Source organism: Neolamprologus multifasciatus, chromosome 14 (assembly GCF_963576455.1).
Source record: "Neolamprologus multifasciatus chromosome 14, fNeoMul1.2, whole genome shotgun sequence".
NCBI classification, from domain to species: Eukaryota; Metazoa; Chordata; class Actinopteri; order Cichliformes; family Cichlidae; genus Neolamprologus; species Neolamprologus multifasciatus.
In genome coordinates, this window is record NC_140452.1 from 8,319,318 (window position 1) to 8,336,290 (window position 16,973).

A 16,973-nucleotide genomic window follows, 5' to 3' on the forward strand; every position below is an offset into this window, starting at 1 on the left:
GCAGCAACTCACAATTGACTTTTGAGCGAAACTACGCAAGAGTTCTACGTCATCAGTATGTGCGACCTACACACACTTTCAGCAGCGACGCTTAGAATTCTATGCCCATAGACTTACTATTATGCTATATTGTAATGTACATAAATGGAATGTGTATACTGTAAATACACTATTTCATCTTTCTGTATAACTTATAGTACACTACTATAGAGGATTTGAATTGGATTTCATGAAAAGGACCCATGAATATATTTTCATAGATGAAGCAGGGTTCAATCTGGCAAAAAGGAGGTGGAGAGGCAGGAACATAATTGGTCAACATGCCATTGTGGAAGTCCCTAGCCAGCATGGTGGCAAAGTAACTGCGGGGCTCTCCACTGTCGTGCAAACCTGGGGCCATATAACACTTACATTTCTGGGTCGTCTACAGGATATTATGGTTGCACGTGAACAGCTGGATCAGCAAGCAGTGCAACCTGTATATGTCATTGTTTGGGACAATGTGAACTTTCACTGTGCTGTCCTGATACATGAATGGTTCACAAACAACCAGCGCTTTATAAACGTTTCCCTTCCACCTTACAGCCCCATCCTGAATCCAACAGAAGAGTTTTTCTCTGCGTGGAGGTGGAAGGTCTATGACCGGCAGCCCTACACTGGGGAAACTTTACTGGAGGCAATAGAACACACCTGTGATGGGACAACTTTGGAGTCTAGTCAATGCTGGCTTCTGCACTCAAGAAGGTTTTTCTTATGTTGCCTGGCATGGGAGAATATTGCCTGTGATGTGGATGATGTGGATAAAGTCCTCTGGACTGGCCCCACACAAAGACATGATGATGTGGAATGAATCTGTGAATTACAGAAATGTGCTTTTAATTTAGTTTTATTTTTAATTAATTAATTTTTGTTATCTACATTCAGCACTTCATATTATTCTAATTATAGTCATTTGTTAAATACACTTAAATATTTCCTGTTAACTACATGCCCCGAATGCCGTATCTTCAATTATCTGATGTAGTGTCCAACGAATATTCTGTGGTGAATATATTTTATATATATATTTTTTCATTTGTGTGTATGATATAAAAACATCATTTGGTTTTGAACACAGCATAACTGATTTTGAAGCGATAGTTTGATTCTGACAGAAGAATCTGAGGTTTTGTGAATGTAGTTCTGTTTAAGGTTTTGAGAAAATGGGTGGAGGTTTCAGGAAATGTGTTTTAGCAAATCAGAAAAACTGGAATAATGATAATAATCACAACTTGCCTAATGAAGCGTTGATTGGCGCTTCAATGAAACTCTGGATGTCTACAAAACTATGAGCCAACTGATTTCAAAAAGCTTTTTCATTTTACTGTAACACCTGCACTAATTTTCCTCCACTCTGGATTTTTTTTGACTTGCATATATAATTTGTGTGTTGTGATGGTAGTGAGACCTGCAATGATGTATGGTTTTGAGACGGCGGCCGTAAAAACAACACAGGAGGCTGAGCTGGAGATGGTGAAGATTTTCGCTGATTTACCAGGAGGCACAGGATTAAAAATGAGTATCAGAGGGATTGAGTTCAGGTTGAGAGGTTTGGAAACAAAGTTAAAGAGGCAAGGATGAGATTGTGCTGCCAGGCAGGAGAGTCTCTTGCAGAGAGAGAGAGAGCCGCAATAGGAAGACCACAAAAAACATTTCTGGATGTAGTCGACATGGACAAGCTATGTTTGTGTTTGTGCGTGATTTCCCCCTCACTACACAGAAACCTTGTTTGTCTGTGTATCTCTATATTTCACTTTAATCATCTGGACAAAATCCATCAAAACATTTGAGACTCCAAAAATTCAGCTGAAATATATTTAATAGTAACAAAATAACATTAACGTATAACATTAATATCAAATGAACAGTGGACATTGTACAACAGTTCCTGAGTTGTTACACACATCGTTGACACTAATGTCTAAAATGACACACTGTTGTTACTGACAGGCTCAACACTGCAGATACACACTGAACAGTGAATACTGTAAATGTATTTCCAATAAACAGTTTATTGCAATATTTACAATAAGGTATGGAGTGCTACGCATTCAAATTAAAAGCTCCAAAAAGTATATGCATGTATGTACATTTATAATACTGAGTCAAACCTGGACAATATGTCCAATACTCACAAAATAATTAGTAAAGCACAAAAGGTCACTTATACACAGAAACAGCACTCCAAGAAATCATCAACACCACCTTTATAGTACATATTGAGTTTGCAGCATATTGGAATATATGGTGTTAAAATTCGCACTTTATTCTGTACTTGTACATGTTTGTTTTCATTTGTAAATATAGTCATAGGCTATTAAATTGTGCCTTCTAGTCAGCTCATGAGCCTTTTGCAGCCTGCTACTTATTGCCTGTTTAACTACAGTATGTACAAAAACGTGTTTCGTCCTCTGCATGTGAAACAAACTAAGAACAAGGATGAAGTAAACAGTTTACGTCCACTGTAAAAAATTGACGAGCTATAAAAGAGGATTTGTCCAAAAACAGCGAGGGAATGTAGTTTACAGTAACCTTTGTGATGACACTGTGATATAAACGTCGACCTCCACAGTGTTGAAATCGTTTTATTGTACAGTAGCTTTATGTTGAGTATAAAATGAGAAAAATATGTAAAAACCAAATATTTTCATGGAATTTAATATTAATAAACAACAACAAAACAATCCGTGGCATTGCAAATCTCAACCAAGTGCCACAAAATGATATTAAAATTACTTTGGCAAGTCGGCTGATTTGATTTTGATGTGCATCAGAGAATAATGTGCCATGTTAGACTCCAAACTTTGCCAAGTGGAGCATCATTGTTGCGAGTTTACTTCGTCATGGTTACATCGCGTCCTCCGCGTCGGCTGTCAAATAACGAAGGAAGACTTGTGGCGGAAATGACCCTGTGAAAAACAGGAAGTAGAAAGTTACCTTAAATTTTCTTTTTTTGGATTTGACTTCCAATGAACGCGGTGTGCTCTGTAAGTTTACCTCATCCGCGTCTCCATACTCAACACCGCTATTCTGTGCAGGCCAGTTGTAGCTGAAATAAAGTAAAACAGAATGCATTTAAAAAAAAAAAGAAAAGAAAAGTCAGGATTTTGTATCCTTTCATCAGAGCTGCAGATTGTACTCACTTATTTTCATTGTGGCCTTTTTTGTGGAAGCATCCACGTCTGAAGGAATGACAAATGGAAACCGCCAAGCATAAGAACGCAACCACAGCACCAAACACCTTGAGGAAAATCCCCAGGATGTCAATGTCATCTGCAACAGGCCACAGAGAAGTGCTCATGACAGAGTTACGTGGCCTGAGACATATCGATACCCTATAACCATGACTTATATCATTGCTGCATTTTCATTTTTATGTATATCTTGTGTAATTGCCACACTCCTAAAATCCTCACTTAATTGTTATTGGCTTCGATGAAAATAAGAAGAATTTCATGTTCATTAAATACACCAACTCAAGATACCAAACAATGAAACAAATAAAAACAAACTTTGCCTGCTTATCACATTAAATAGGAAGAATTCAGATGTTGTACAGTAATTAATTTTGACATTTAATAATGGTAAATGGTAAATGGACTGCATTTGTATAGCGCTTTTCTAGTCCTTAAGGACCCCAAAGCGCTTTACACTACATTCAGTCATTCACCCATTCACACACGCATTCACACACTGGCGATGGCAAGCTACATTGTAGCCACAGCCACCCTGGGGCGCACTGACAGAGGCGAGGCTGCCGGACACAGGCGCCACCGGGCCCTCTGACCACCACCAGTAGGCAAATATGGGGTTAGTATCTTGCCCAAGGATATTTGGCATGCAGCCACCGACCTTCTGATTAGTGGCTAAATGTGATAAAAATAACGAATTAGATTTTTTACATGAATTATGGTGAATGTCTTTTGTTTTGTTTTCATTATTTTTTCTATAAAAATGTTCAAATGCTCAAAAATGAACAACTCCTACAACCTATAGTGTGCAAAAACACTTTAACTGTGTGGACAGCTGCTCTATCCTTTCTGCTTCATGTTCTGGCTGCAGAATACGCTGTCATGGGCATGTTAGCATATCAGGGCGTGGGTGTCTGAAACTGTTGCTTCCCAGCGAGGTGCTGGGATCAGACTGACCTGGACAGCCGGAGCTTTCCTGCATCCAGTTCGTTGCAAAGGGATGACGCTCAGCAGAGTGAATTATTTTCCCTTAGCTGCCTTCAAATGGCAGTTGTAAGCACAAAGTATGCTTGGCCTTCAAATAGTTTATATAATATTTAGTGGGAACAGTGGTGCTTGGGGTAAAATTAATGAAAAATATTGTTATGTTTGCTTTGAGATAAAGTTGATTTCATTCCTACATGTGAAGCCGCGCCTGTCTGTCCTGTCTGTGTTCATATGTTTTAGCTTCCTTCTGTTATTTCACACTTTTTCTCTTTGCCCGTGTTAACTAGAAACTTGAGAGTGAACGTGTCTGATTTTGCTTTTGGCTTAAAGTGCTGTCAAAAGATCTGCTTGGCTGGTGTGAATGTCACTCACAGACTTCCATTATTTGCGTGGGACACTGTGCATGCCCCGCATCATTCTTTGCCTGGCAGTAGTACTCCCCCGCGTCCTCCTTCCTGACCCTTCGAAATTTCTGTGGAGACATTTTTAGAAAACTGTCAGTGCACTGACACGCAGACGAACTGTCAACAATAGGATGGCTGGCTGTGGTTGAATATAGCGACATTTTGGCCTTCAGATGGATTTACGGGCTGCTTTTAATACTGCTGTAAGATTTTAGATTAGAGGGCATCGCCCTATGTTTTATAACATGGTTCAATTTCTGCCAGATGTTAAACTTTTACCTGGAAACACATCAGTTTGGCTTTAAATGCAACATTATCCTTGTTCCATATGCCAGGTTTTGGATAAGTGTTCTTACTGGCTCTTATTACACACGAGGGTTAATCCTGCTCTTAGTCATATAATGCTTAAGGTTTTATTTAGATTAAGCGGGTAACATTTACATTAGATAAGCTCTGACAGAGAATACTTGGCACTAATGAGTCCTGTCTACAAACAGAACAGACAGGCAGGGAGAAGAAGTTTACATCTGTTCATTTAACAATAATAATAGTAAATACTGAGTGCTGCCGTGCCTCAAGAGATATTTTACAGACAATAGGAACTGAAATGATAAAGTCATAAATGTAGCAACAACAGGATGCTTGTCATTTTTGTACCAGGCCTCCGGTGTCGGGGTTGATGCTGTAGGAAGAGTTGGCAAACTTTGCGCTGTTTTTGGGATCCTGTGGAAGCTCTTCATTGTTGTGAAACCAACGGTACTGAGGAGCGGGAAAGCCCTCATTTTCCAGACATCGCAGCTCTGTTGATGTTCCCACTGTGACGGCCTCTGGCACGCTGCACCGTGGTACAACAGGTTTCACTACACACAAAAAGCGCAGATTCACATCAGGCTGCCGAATGTTGTGTAGCATTTACACACTGCTGAAAGCGATACTTTTACTTACTAAATGGCTAAAGGATAACATTTCATCAGGAAGTGTGTTGAGTTTCCCGACAACCTTTAGACACACTGAACATAAAAGATGGACACGTGATAGATGTCGCTTCTACAGTCTCTGTCTTTATGCCTTGAATTCAATATCTTGTGTTTTGAAACCAGAGGTCATGAGTGACTGATCTAACTGAGAGACAGTTAGATCTGCCTTATTGTCAATTTTCATCTTAATGAAATCATAGTTTATAGAATTAACAACATACTTTGCTGTCCAGGATTTAAAAGTAGCAAATACGTCCATAAAATTAATCAGGAAACTGTTGACTGAGCTCAAAGTGGGTGATTTCCGCATTGACTTCCACACAATCTGTTTGCAACAAGAGGTGTTGCCACCTGCTGGTCACTATAAAGAATGCAGGTTTAAAGAGCATCCACACTGGCTTCACTTTTCAGACACACAGGGTTATTGTCCATAGAGTCCATAGTGGTGCACAATTTATATACAGGCAGTGGTTATGCCACGTACAGCAAACACTGCTGGCACTAGTTTTTTGTGTTTCTCTGTGTGCAGGCCAGGGTCTGCTACAGGCTCCGTGTCTAAAGACAAGTCTGCGACTCCCTGAGGTGAAGTGTGTTCTCAGCCACTGTATGGTGACAAAGAGAACTGTCATCGAGTGATACGTAAGGTTAAAGTTGGAATTGTTATAACGTCGCCACAAGCCCCAGATATCCCGAGTGATTTATGTAAGTGGGTGTTAAATAGTTGTGATTGCTGTCCCAGCAGGCCACTAGCTTAATCTACCAGCACCTCAAAGGCAACGGTTAGATGCATGGCAACCTCACAGTGACAGCAATCATGATGTAGCTTTATATTTCAGAAGTAAATTGAGTGTAAAATGTATAAACGGCCACATAATCTTAATATCTATTCGATCATAAGAACAACGTGTGATTAGATTACTTTAGAGGGTTGACGATATAGACGTGCAGTGACTTTTAGCTCTGCTCTCCATACCTCTTACTGCAAGACTAATAAGTATTTCATCAAAGTCCCTTTGATCATCGATGGCGGCCACCTCGCAGCGGTACTCTGCTGTGTCTGATCGAGTGGCGTTGAAGATCAGAATGTTGGCCGGCTCTCTGAGCTGAGCTCTGTTCTCCAAGTCCCCTTTTGGAGAACGACAGAAAGAGAGACAGAGAGAGAGATGGGGGGAAAAAAACACTTTACAATTGCTCATTCAAATACACAGCGTGACTTCACGGCTTAAAAACAGAATTCTGAGCCAAGGTCTTTCAAGGTAGCATTCACTCAGCTAAGCTTTGAGTGCTGCGACTTTGCTTTGAAACACTGTGCTCTACTGGTTTCTCTAAAAGACAGTTTCCAAGAGGTTTACCTGCTATCTTGTTTTGAAAGTACACATAACTGGGAACACCATTTTTAATCTTTTTCCACTCGATCCGTGGGTTGTTCGTCGAGATGGACTCTATTAAGCAGGTCAGTTCGATGGCTGGGAAGAAAACAGAACGCATGTCAGCATGAGAGAGAGAGAGAGGCAGGCTACATCTGGAAAAAAGAAACGCTACTTTGGTTAAATAGGTTAGTGTGATTTTCGAGCAACTCACGCTCAAACTCATTTGCCCAAACAATCTTGTCCGTGGTCCGGAGGATTACCCCAAGTGATGATGGAATGTGACCTGTGGAGAAAAAAAAAAACACAGGCAGTAAACGCTGAGTAACCCCGATTGGACACGGGAGCGTTTTCATTAGCAGACATTATAAACCGGGCATGTTGCCTAATAAACACTGGATTAGACCGACAAATATAGCTGACATAAGCGTGCCACATATTTTTAATGAACTCCTTGTAGAAATATACTGTCATTAACATTTAACTTGAATTATTTGTGGCGTTTCATTGGATAATAACGTGACTTATGATGAGTCGATGGAAGAGACCAGAGCTAGTTGGAAATGATAATGAAAGAAAACAGAGATTTGACACGAAGGACTCTGTAAATATTTGGATAGTGACCCATTTTTTGTTCTTGCTGTTGTTGTCAGCTTTAATCCTGCGCAAGACGAAATCCAGACCGAGAATGCAGCAGACAATGTAAGTAAGCGAGCAGACAAGAGCCAAAGTCACTTTAGCTCAGTTACTAAGGATCAGCAATGCTCTTGTAATAAGTTGCGGCACAGAATAAAAGGATTTGTGTTTAGTACTGCAGCACAGCCGGCTCCGACCAAGTAAATGACACACAGGCTTTAGCCATTAGCAAACATGACAGTTGCTATATCGACTTTATTTCACACTGGTTGTTTTATAACAGAAAGGCTCCAAACATTAACTGTATATAGAAGATGGATGTTGCCACTGTAACCTCACTGAATTCCTATGTTGTAGTCTCAAGCTACACACTCACATACAGTAGTAACTAAGGATGCTCCTGGCAACTAATTTGCTAGTTATGTAAACAAGAGCAAAAGTCAACCCTCAGAGAACATTCAGAACTGAAGTGAATCTAATGGATGAGGTTAAATATTAGCCATACAATAACTGCACATGTATTTGAGAGCTATTTGAAGCCGCTAATCACATGTCTTGATAATCAAGTTGAGTTTTAAATGTAAATCTGTTGGACACTGTGCCATATATAACAGTCACAGTACTTAATGTCACAGTACCAACAAACCACAGCCCTGGTTTGTGGCTGGTGGCGTCACAACATTTCTCACCGGGATGGGAGCTGCCACTGCTTATTAATAAAAACCAAATAAGTAACTTAGCTGACTAGTATCTTTGGTACCAACTAGCAAGAGGCAGAACATTTTAATGTGTAATCAAGCAGTCGCATGCATCCCTAGTAGCAACTTGGTAACTGCAAAAGCAAGCCTAACTTGTTCTTTTGTTTTCAAAAGGATGTGAAACCAACACAGAACATTCAGGAAAGTGTTTACTGAGGTCATAGGTCATGTCAGCAGTCCAGTAATTTTACTTTCTTTTTGCAACCAGGAGAAAATCCCGGAGAAAGAATGGAAGCAGATTTGAAGCAGATTTCTCTCTGGCTCCACTTTTCCAGCCTGGAGCTTATGTTCAAATTTTATGCACAGCCTGTTGTTCCCATCTTCTGTGTGTGCTTCTCTTGCACAGTACCCTCAGCTGCATGTCAGGTTACCAGGTTAACCAGCGATTTTTAACTGGCTGAATGTGGTTGCCCCTCCAAATGTTTACCCCCCCCCCAGCTCATCATCAGCAACAGGGATGTCCTTTAGCCATTACAAGTGAGTGTAGTTAATGCACATATGGTTATATTAGTTGATCATAATAAGACACACATAACAGCGTTTTCTTCCTGTTCTCTCTTTCCACGGTCACATGCTCGATCAAAGAGCGTCGTTTAATTGTTGGGGTTTCCTCTGTATTATTGTAGAGCCTTTACCTTACAACAGGTGACTGCTGTTGTGATTTGGTGCTATATAAATACAATTTAATTGAACTGAATGCAAGTTTTAATTTCTTTTTTTAAGCCACCATTACACTGGAAACCATTCTGGGGACATTAACTATTTAAAAAAGGGGAGTTAGAGATGATATCTTTATATTGATTTCTGACAAAAACACAGCTGCAGAGATAGTCTGCATCACTAGTTATGTTAGATATTATGGATGACGATGCGCCCCTGAGGAATAGCTGGAAATGGTCAATGATGTGTCACCCAGTAGACCAGAAAGCCCCCAAGTCATTTCAGTATTTGGTGCAGTTAAAGCGTTTACTCACTGAAGAAAAAAAATACTGGTTTAGAGAAGAGGTGCGCAGTTCATCCACTTAGCTGTAATAACACTCATTTAAAAACCATACACACTAAAATATTACTAGATGTACATTATATTATTATAATGTACATCTAGTATATAGCATATTGTATTACTAGATGTACATGTACATTTTTTTTGTATTTTTTCAGGGCTAGCTCCTTTGCTAAATCATAATACTAATTTATACTGAGGTTGCGAAATAAATCATTTATCAAGATCCCCAAACAAATCAAATCAGAAGCACAAGAATAACTTCACAGCGGGAATGAGCTCACACTTGAACCATACTTAATCAACCATCTTCGCTTCCCTCTGGCACAAACACAACACATGAGACGCGCTTATTTTAAGTTCAGTGCATGAGCGAAATGCTGAAAGCAATCAGTGTTATTTTGCAAATGTCAGATTATAACGGCGAGAGGCGTAATTCACAAGTTTTGTTCAATTCGGGTCCGCCGAATGCCAATTTAAGTGGAAAATACGTGAATTTGGGGACGAGACGGGTGTGCAGTGTAACATCAATTTAGGAAATGTGAAAATTACTGCTCGGCAAACACAAATAATTCAACAGTCTTTGCTAAAGCTAAATAAGTAGGTTTCTACCTTCCCCTGGTACCCTATAGTCAACATTTTTTGTTCCAAATGCAGTAATTACTGAGTACACGCACAACGAACAGCACCCATGCTGAGTAATGAAGGCAATCACGCTCCCAGTGGGGGCAGTAGTTAGGGTTTCAAATAGAGGCTGAAATTAGACAATAATAATCTGAGCCGCCCCTGAATACGACAAGACATCCCTCCTGTTCTCCCGAGGCAGCGTGCACTCTGACTAACTCCGAGGGATTTGAGCAGCCTTGTTAGGACACGGGCGTCCCTGAGTTGTACATTGTGACTGGGAGCCAAAGGGAGAGCGAGCATATAGCCTTCAAGTGATGGAAAACATGGGTCCAACCAAAGCATCCGGTCTTATAAGCACAGCTGCGGACAGTGATGAGATCTGACTCGCAGGTCTCAGCTTCCGTCTCTGCTGCTGACTTTCCCACCCTGTACATCAAGGGCTATTTTTACCACAGCAGTGACTGGACATCCCGAGAGACGCGACGAAGGCCCGTCCAACTGAAGCTCCCTCGACATACGCACGTACTGACCCTTCAAAATGCCCTTTGAACTGCTTCTTCCAGATCTGCGAGGTACTCGTTTTGAGGAACGATATTTTTGAAAAAAAAGAAAGAAAGAAAAACAAAAGCTCTTTCGAATACTGGAACATTTAATTAAATGTGCAGCTGCAATCACACTGCAGACTCAAAGCATCACGTAAGAGAAAACAACTGCTTTCGCAGTGTTTTGGGTTGCAACACGGCCGTGTGCGATGTGCTTTTCAAAGTTTACAGGAAACAGATCTGCTTGAGTTCATCTGTTTTCATAAGTATGTTGTAACACTGACAAAATCTCCTTAGAGATCTCCCGTGTTCATCTGAACAAAAACCATGGTGAAAAACAAGTTTATAGCCTTTATTATCTGGGGCGAACAAAATCTAGGTTGTACAAGCAGGAACGGCGTTAACAGGATGTTATTAAAGGTTTTTCTCATCTCTCATCCAAATAATGCAAAATGTAGGACGTGGGAAAGAGTAACCACAGTCAATTAACATGACAATGTATAACTAATTACTAATGCGAGCTTAAAATAAAAGCACGCAGACAACAATGTTTGGTATCCTCCCTTCCCCCGTGACACGGTGCAGGCTGAAGAGAAAACAATGTTTCTGAATTATGAAAATAATCTCAGCGCTTGCTGGAAAGCAAACAGGGGCTCATTTTTAATCCCTCTGTCATTCTAATGCAAAGACAAAGTAGGTCTATAGTCAGTTCTGAGAGAAACTGGCTTTTAAATAGCCACATTCAGCAATCCTCTTATGCTCTAAATATGAAAACAACCACCCACCCCTGTCCCTGCAACAAAAAGTTGTTGATCCAGTGAATCTATAAAAAGCTTTTTTCCCAGACATTCCAGTGCAGTCGCAGCAAATATGCCAAAGACAGTGGATGGAGCGAGGAGGCCCACTGGGATTCACGGCATACTGGAGTGACTGCGTAACAGAACAACTCAACGCTCAAGCAGATTTGATTAAGCTGGTTATGTTGTTATAAGAACTGGGAGGAAATAAACTGTTCATTCAAGCTACGCACGTGACACAATGACTGCAGCACCTCAGACAGATGAAATATAAATAAAGTCCCAATAAAGCACAAGGCAGATAAAATATAACTCATTCATCGCAACCTATAACAACGCAGTTTAAATGACATAAAATAGCAACACCAACAATTGATAGAACGTGTGTTAAACACTAAATTACCAGATATCCTCTGGTTCCTGCCTCTTATATGTGAATATATGATTGTAAACTTTATGAACTTGGAAAAAGCAATTTGAATATATTTTTGTGCTGTGTGGAAAATGGGAATCTAGCAGTTTTTTTTATCGTGTATTGACAGAAAAATGTATCAATTGCTCCTGAACAATCGTTCAAGACAATTAGCATTTAATGAAATCCTAACACAAAAACTCAACGGCCAATTCATTAGGTACGCTTTGCTCATACCAGGTTGGACTTTTTTTACTTTTAGGAATGCTTTAATTCTTCAAGGCATATGTTCAACAAGGTGGGGGGAATTCGATATTTTGGACCATGCTGACATGATAGCATCATGCAGTTGCCGTGATCTGTACCTCCCGTTCCGCCACATGCCAAAGGCATTCACTGAGACAAGCTCTTGAGATCTGGTGAGTGCAGAGGCCATTTAAGTATGGTGAAGCCGGTTTGAGATGATTTGAGTTTTGTGACATGGCGCATTGCCCTAATGGAAGGAGCCTTCAGAAGATGAGTACACTGTGGTCATAAAGGGTGGACATTGTTAAAACTGCACAGGTAGGCTGAGGCGTTTTAAATCACGCAAACCTGGTATTAAGCAGCCAAAACTGAGCCCAGAAAACATCTCCAACACCATTACACCAACAGCAGCAGCCTGAATAGTGATATAAGGATGGATCCATGCTTCCTGGTTGCTTACACCAAATTCAGACATCATCAGATCAAATCAGTAAACATTTTTCCAATCTTCTGCTGTACAGTTTTGGTGAACTTATCTATTTCCTGTTCTTAGCTGACAGGGGTGGCACATGATGTGATCTTCTGCTGCTGTAGTCCATCTGCTTTGAGGTTCAACGTGTTTTGCATTCAGAATGCTCTTCTGCGTGTCCTCATTACTTATATTTATCTTCTTATCAACTCAAAGCAGTTTGGCCATTCTCCTCTGACCTCTGGCATCAACAAAGCATTTTCAACCAGAGAACTGCTGCTTACTGGATATCTTATCTTTTATAGTAAACCCCAGAGGTGGTTTCATGGGAGATTTCCAGTGGATCAACAGTTTCTGAAATACTCAGACAAACCAATCAGCCATCAACAATCATGTTTAGTTCAGTTTAAACTTCAGCATGTTGTCTTGACCATTTCTACATGCATAAACAGACTGTGCCATGTGACTGGCTAAATAGCTATTTGAGTTACCTGTTGTACCTAACAAAGTGGCCGATGAGCAAATGATTACAGATTTTTATTTTTAATGCAAAGTCTTCTCAAGCATAAAAAACATTTTTTGTTCATTAAATGGGCAGTGACATCAGGAATATGCACCGACTTCTATTAAGTAAGGTAAGAGATTGATACGCTGCCCAATCATTATAATGTCCAAAGGCCAATTCTGAGTCCGGAAAATCTCAGAAATAGCATTTCTTTTTTTAACTTTTCAATTTTCATGCAGCATAAAGGAAAAAAAATTAACAATGTAAGAATTACATCCAATTTTCTGCACATCAGAATCACAAGAAGGCATCTATTTTTACCTTAACTTAAAATAATTCAGCTTTACACATCAGTGCGTTCCAGTTATATGCAGCATGAATCACAATATGCTAAATGCAAAATGTTTGAATAACGATTCATTTTCATTATTCAAACATGACAGCACCCTAAAGCTCAAGGTCAGAACACAAACCAAACCGTGAGCTACATTCACACACAGCTCGGAGTTTTTACAACCAAAACTTGAGAGCATAACAAATGAACCTCTGCCTGTCATCTCCGCTTAGTCATTTGATTTACGGCTTGCAGAGCACCTGGGTGAAAAGTTCAACACTTAGTGGTGCACCCACCCGCAGCCAATTAGCCGACGCAACCACCCAGCATCAGCTGATCGCCACAAATCTCTAGCTGTTGCTGCTGCACATCTTGTCACCGCTGCCCTCGACCTGCCTCACTCATGGCACCCCACTCACCATCACTATCGATCAATCACCACGTGATCAGGAGAGGTCAAACTACAATAAAATGAAATTCAAGCAGCCTCATATGTATATGATGCATGTACATATATGCAACAACCAAAAAGACAAAGCATTTTAAATATATATGATTCACAGGCCCGTGTTTCTGTGCACCACAGGTCTCCACCATGTGGCTGCCGTCTTTTTATACTAAAGTAACGTTTGCATTGTTTGTATTCTGGAAATTTCTTTAGAAATTAGTCGACAAGTGAGCGCGCAATATGTATGATTTCTAGGCTAGGTTACACGTTTTTAAAATCACGTAAAAAAAAAAAAAATTCAAAACGTCAAGGGTGCTCTGACAACTACGTCATTTTCCAGCTCGGATGTGAGGTTTGCTCAAGCGTAAAACAATCAAATACAATCTTCAATCGATAATGAGCAGACTGTTAAAACGCCACAAAACACAACAAAAACGTTTTCCTGACATTTCCCAGCCCGTTTACACGTCAAGCTAACGTTAAAAAACGTCCTTGTCGGCTCGTAGCGCTGACAGAACCGTTACAGCTCGGATTTAACTTGACTGTAGTCGCACCTCGCCGACTCCGATATGATAATAGCTTTGTGAATAAGCGTGGGGAAACTCACCTAGGCTGCTGTAAAGCACAAAACAGGCTACGAGTCGCGCAATCGCCATCTTGCAGCGTATCATTTATCGGTTACAGCTGCACACACTCAGCACCTCTGAGAGGTAAGAGGAAGATGAGGGCACAAAAGACTGGTGGATGTTGCCATCGACGAGTTTCCATAGCTACAAGGGCTCCGCTGTGGGGTTGAGCCCTGAACGCAGTCTGACAGGCGGTGGGCGGTGCCAAACATGCCCTCCGCCTCCTCCTCCACACACAGACGCACAATTCTGACCGTATGTTCTCGTGGGAAAGTGGCGACCTACACCCTCTAGTGGTTGTTTTTCTTTTTGGGACCTTAAAAGACCATAATAGGGAAGATTTTTTTCCCCTTTATTAAAAGAAACATATAACAGCTGAAAATCAAGCAGCATTTTTGAGATCTCTTGCTCACGCTGACAGACAGAAGCATTATATACATGATCTGAAATGACAAGAAAAGGATGTCGATGCAGATTAGCAGACTGGATATAATCTTTTACGGATGATGTTTTGTTTTGTTCTCCCCAGTTCAGTGTGAATAAGAAGTACAACTAATGCTAAAGTCTCCGGTGAGCTGACACTGTAATTGGTGTTTGAACTGAATCAGAGAGGAGAGGGAACAAGGCAATCATTGCATCAGAGTCTTGTAAATAAACATGTAACGCTGCTTTCTTCTGTATGCTCGTGAGGACTGTCCCTCTTTTTCATATAAGATAAAATGGTGAGAAGTGCATAATCAGGATGATTTAAGATGGATGTAGGTCAGTGTTTTGATCATCAAAAGTGGATGAGAAACTGATTTATTTCTATGTGAGTATATTTATGACAATCAGTTTCAATGTTAAGAGTATTAAAGATGTTGAGTATGTCGTCTGGATATTTGAATACAGTGAACTGATTCTTCTGTTTTATGCATGGAATAGACATTGAAACTGGAATGAGACATTTTTTAAAAACAAAGTCATTTAAAGGTCCATCCACTATAGCGTCAACTATCAGTTTGACTTCTCACACTTTCATTTAGTTTCCATGACACATTTTTTACATTTTTAAAGAACCGTTATGATGAAAAGAGGTTTTTACAGGCCTAAAGGGACTTGTGGAGTAATTTTGGCACACTCTTCATTACAACATTGCTTCAGTTCTTTGAGGTTTATGGGCATTTGTTTATGCACAGCTCTCTTAAGGTCCAACCACAGCATTTGATTGCAGCACCTTGGTTCTTTTGTTTTTGGGCCATTCTGTTTTAGATCTGCTTCTGTGCTTGGGATCATTGTCCTGTTGCATGACCCAAATTGTGCCCAAGCTTTAGCTGCCAGACAGAAGGCCTTATGTTGGACTCTAGAATAGTTTGGTATATAGAGGACTGAATATACAGAGTTCATGACTAGATGGTTCTGTGGCAGCAAAACAAGCCCAAATCATGATCCCTCCACCACCATGCTTGACAGTTAGAATGAGATGTTTGTGCTGATAAGCTTTGTTTGGTTTTTGCCTAACATAGCGAAATATCTCCACTTCTGTCTCATCTGTCTGAAAGTCTTTGTCCCAGAGGTTTTGTGGTTTGTTCAAAACAATTTAGCAAACCCAAGCTCTGCTGCTAACTGTCATAGGACAACCAATGGGGTATACCCTTGACACACATGCATTTCTATGCATGCTGTAGTGATCTGCTTAGATTTTCAAAGGACTGCAAACAGTCTGAGAAAACTATCTATCTATCTATCTATCTATCTATCTATCTATCTATCTATCTATCTATCTATCTATCTATCTATCTATCTATCTATCTATCTATCTATCTATCTATCTATCTATCAATCAACAGTTGCCTGTAAGACCACGCTGAGGTCTTCAGCAACAATTAATCAACACTACAAGGGATCCTCACCAAAACAAATAAAACAAAAAATCACTGATGATGCAACATTTATTAAGAAAGAACCTTGTGCTTTTTTATCTTTATTTCAATTTCAAACGATTGCAGCGTCCTCTATAAACTGTTTTATATTCCCCACATCAAAGTGTTTTATAAAGACTCTATTAATATGATTTTTATAGAGTTGTATTTCCTATAATTGTTTTGACAAATATGAGCTTCTTGGATTCCTGGAAAAAGCAGTAGATGGCAGTGTGAAACCAGAAATAATAATCTGCCAATACATCTCACTCATCCAAAGATCAACAGCATGTATGTAGACATAAGGACTATAATTAGGTATGCATATATTATATTTTGCATTTCCACAATTTCACAGTCACATGATGTGAAACTCTTCTGATGCAGTGAAGGTTTAGCCCACTGAATACAACCGTGTAGTCCACCCACTACAAGAAAAAGAAAGAAAGAAAGAAAAAAAGACATAAAAAGGCAACATATTACAGATGAACTTGTTGCCCTCTTTGAATACTCATGCTCCATCAGACCATGCTGCCCTGCTTTCACTGTTGGTAGTGTTGCTAGGCAATGATTCCTCTGTTGAGAAGCTCTTCGTGGCTGCCCCTTTGTTACGGCTCAGACAAAACTGTACATTTTGATTGTTTTACAAAGAAATATCCAGGTTTGTCATGCTCCTTTTTGAGAAAAAATGTGAAGACTTCATT

At 40.0% G+C, this 16,973-nt stretch overlaps 1 protein-coding gene across 1 annotated transcript; it reads right to left on the minus strand.

Annotated features, from left to right (window-relative positions):
- Positions 1-1,840: 1,840 nt before the first annotated feature.
- On the minus strand, positions 1,841-14,560 carry jam3a (junctional adhesion molecule 3a). Its single transcript, XM_085184657.1, has 9 exons — positions 14,350-14,560; positions 7,180-7,251; positions 6,951-7,064; positions 6,572-6,724; positions 5,279-5,481; positions 4,590-4,689; positions 3,183-3,312; positions 3,037-3,088; positions 1,841-2,948 (listed from the first exon to the last, which is right to left on the minus strand). Exons 1-9 carry the CDS (start codon positions 14,411-14,413, stop codon positions 2,913-2,915), a joined length of 924 nt encoding a protein of 307 aa, XP_085040783.1. The 5' UTR covers positions 14,414-14,560; the 3' UTR covers positions 1,841-2,912.
- Between the last annotated feature and the right edge of the window lie 2,413 nt (positions 14,561-16,973).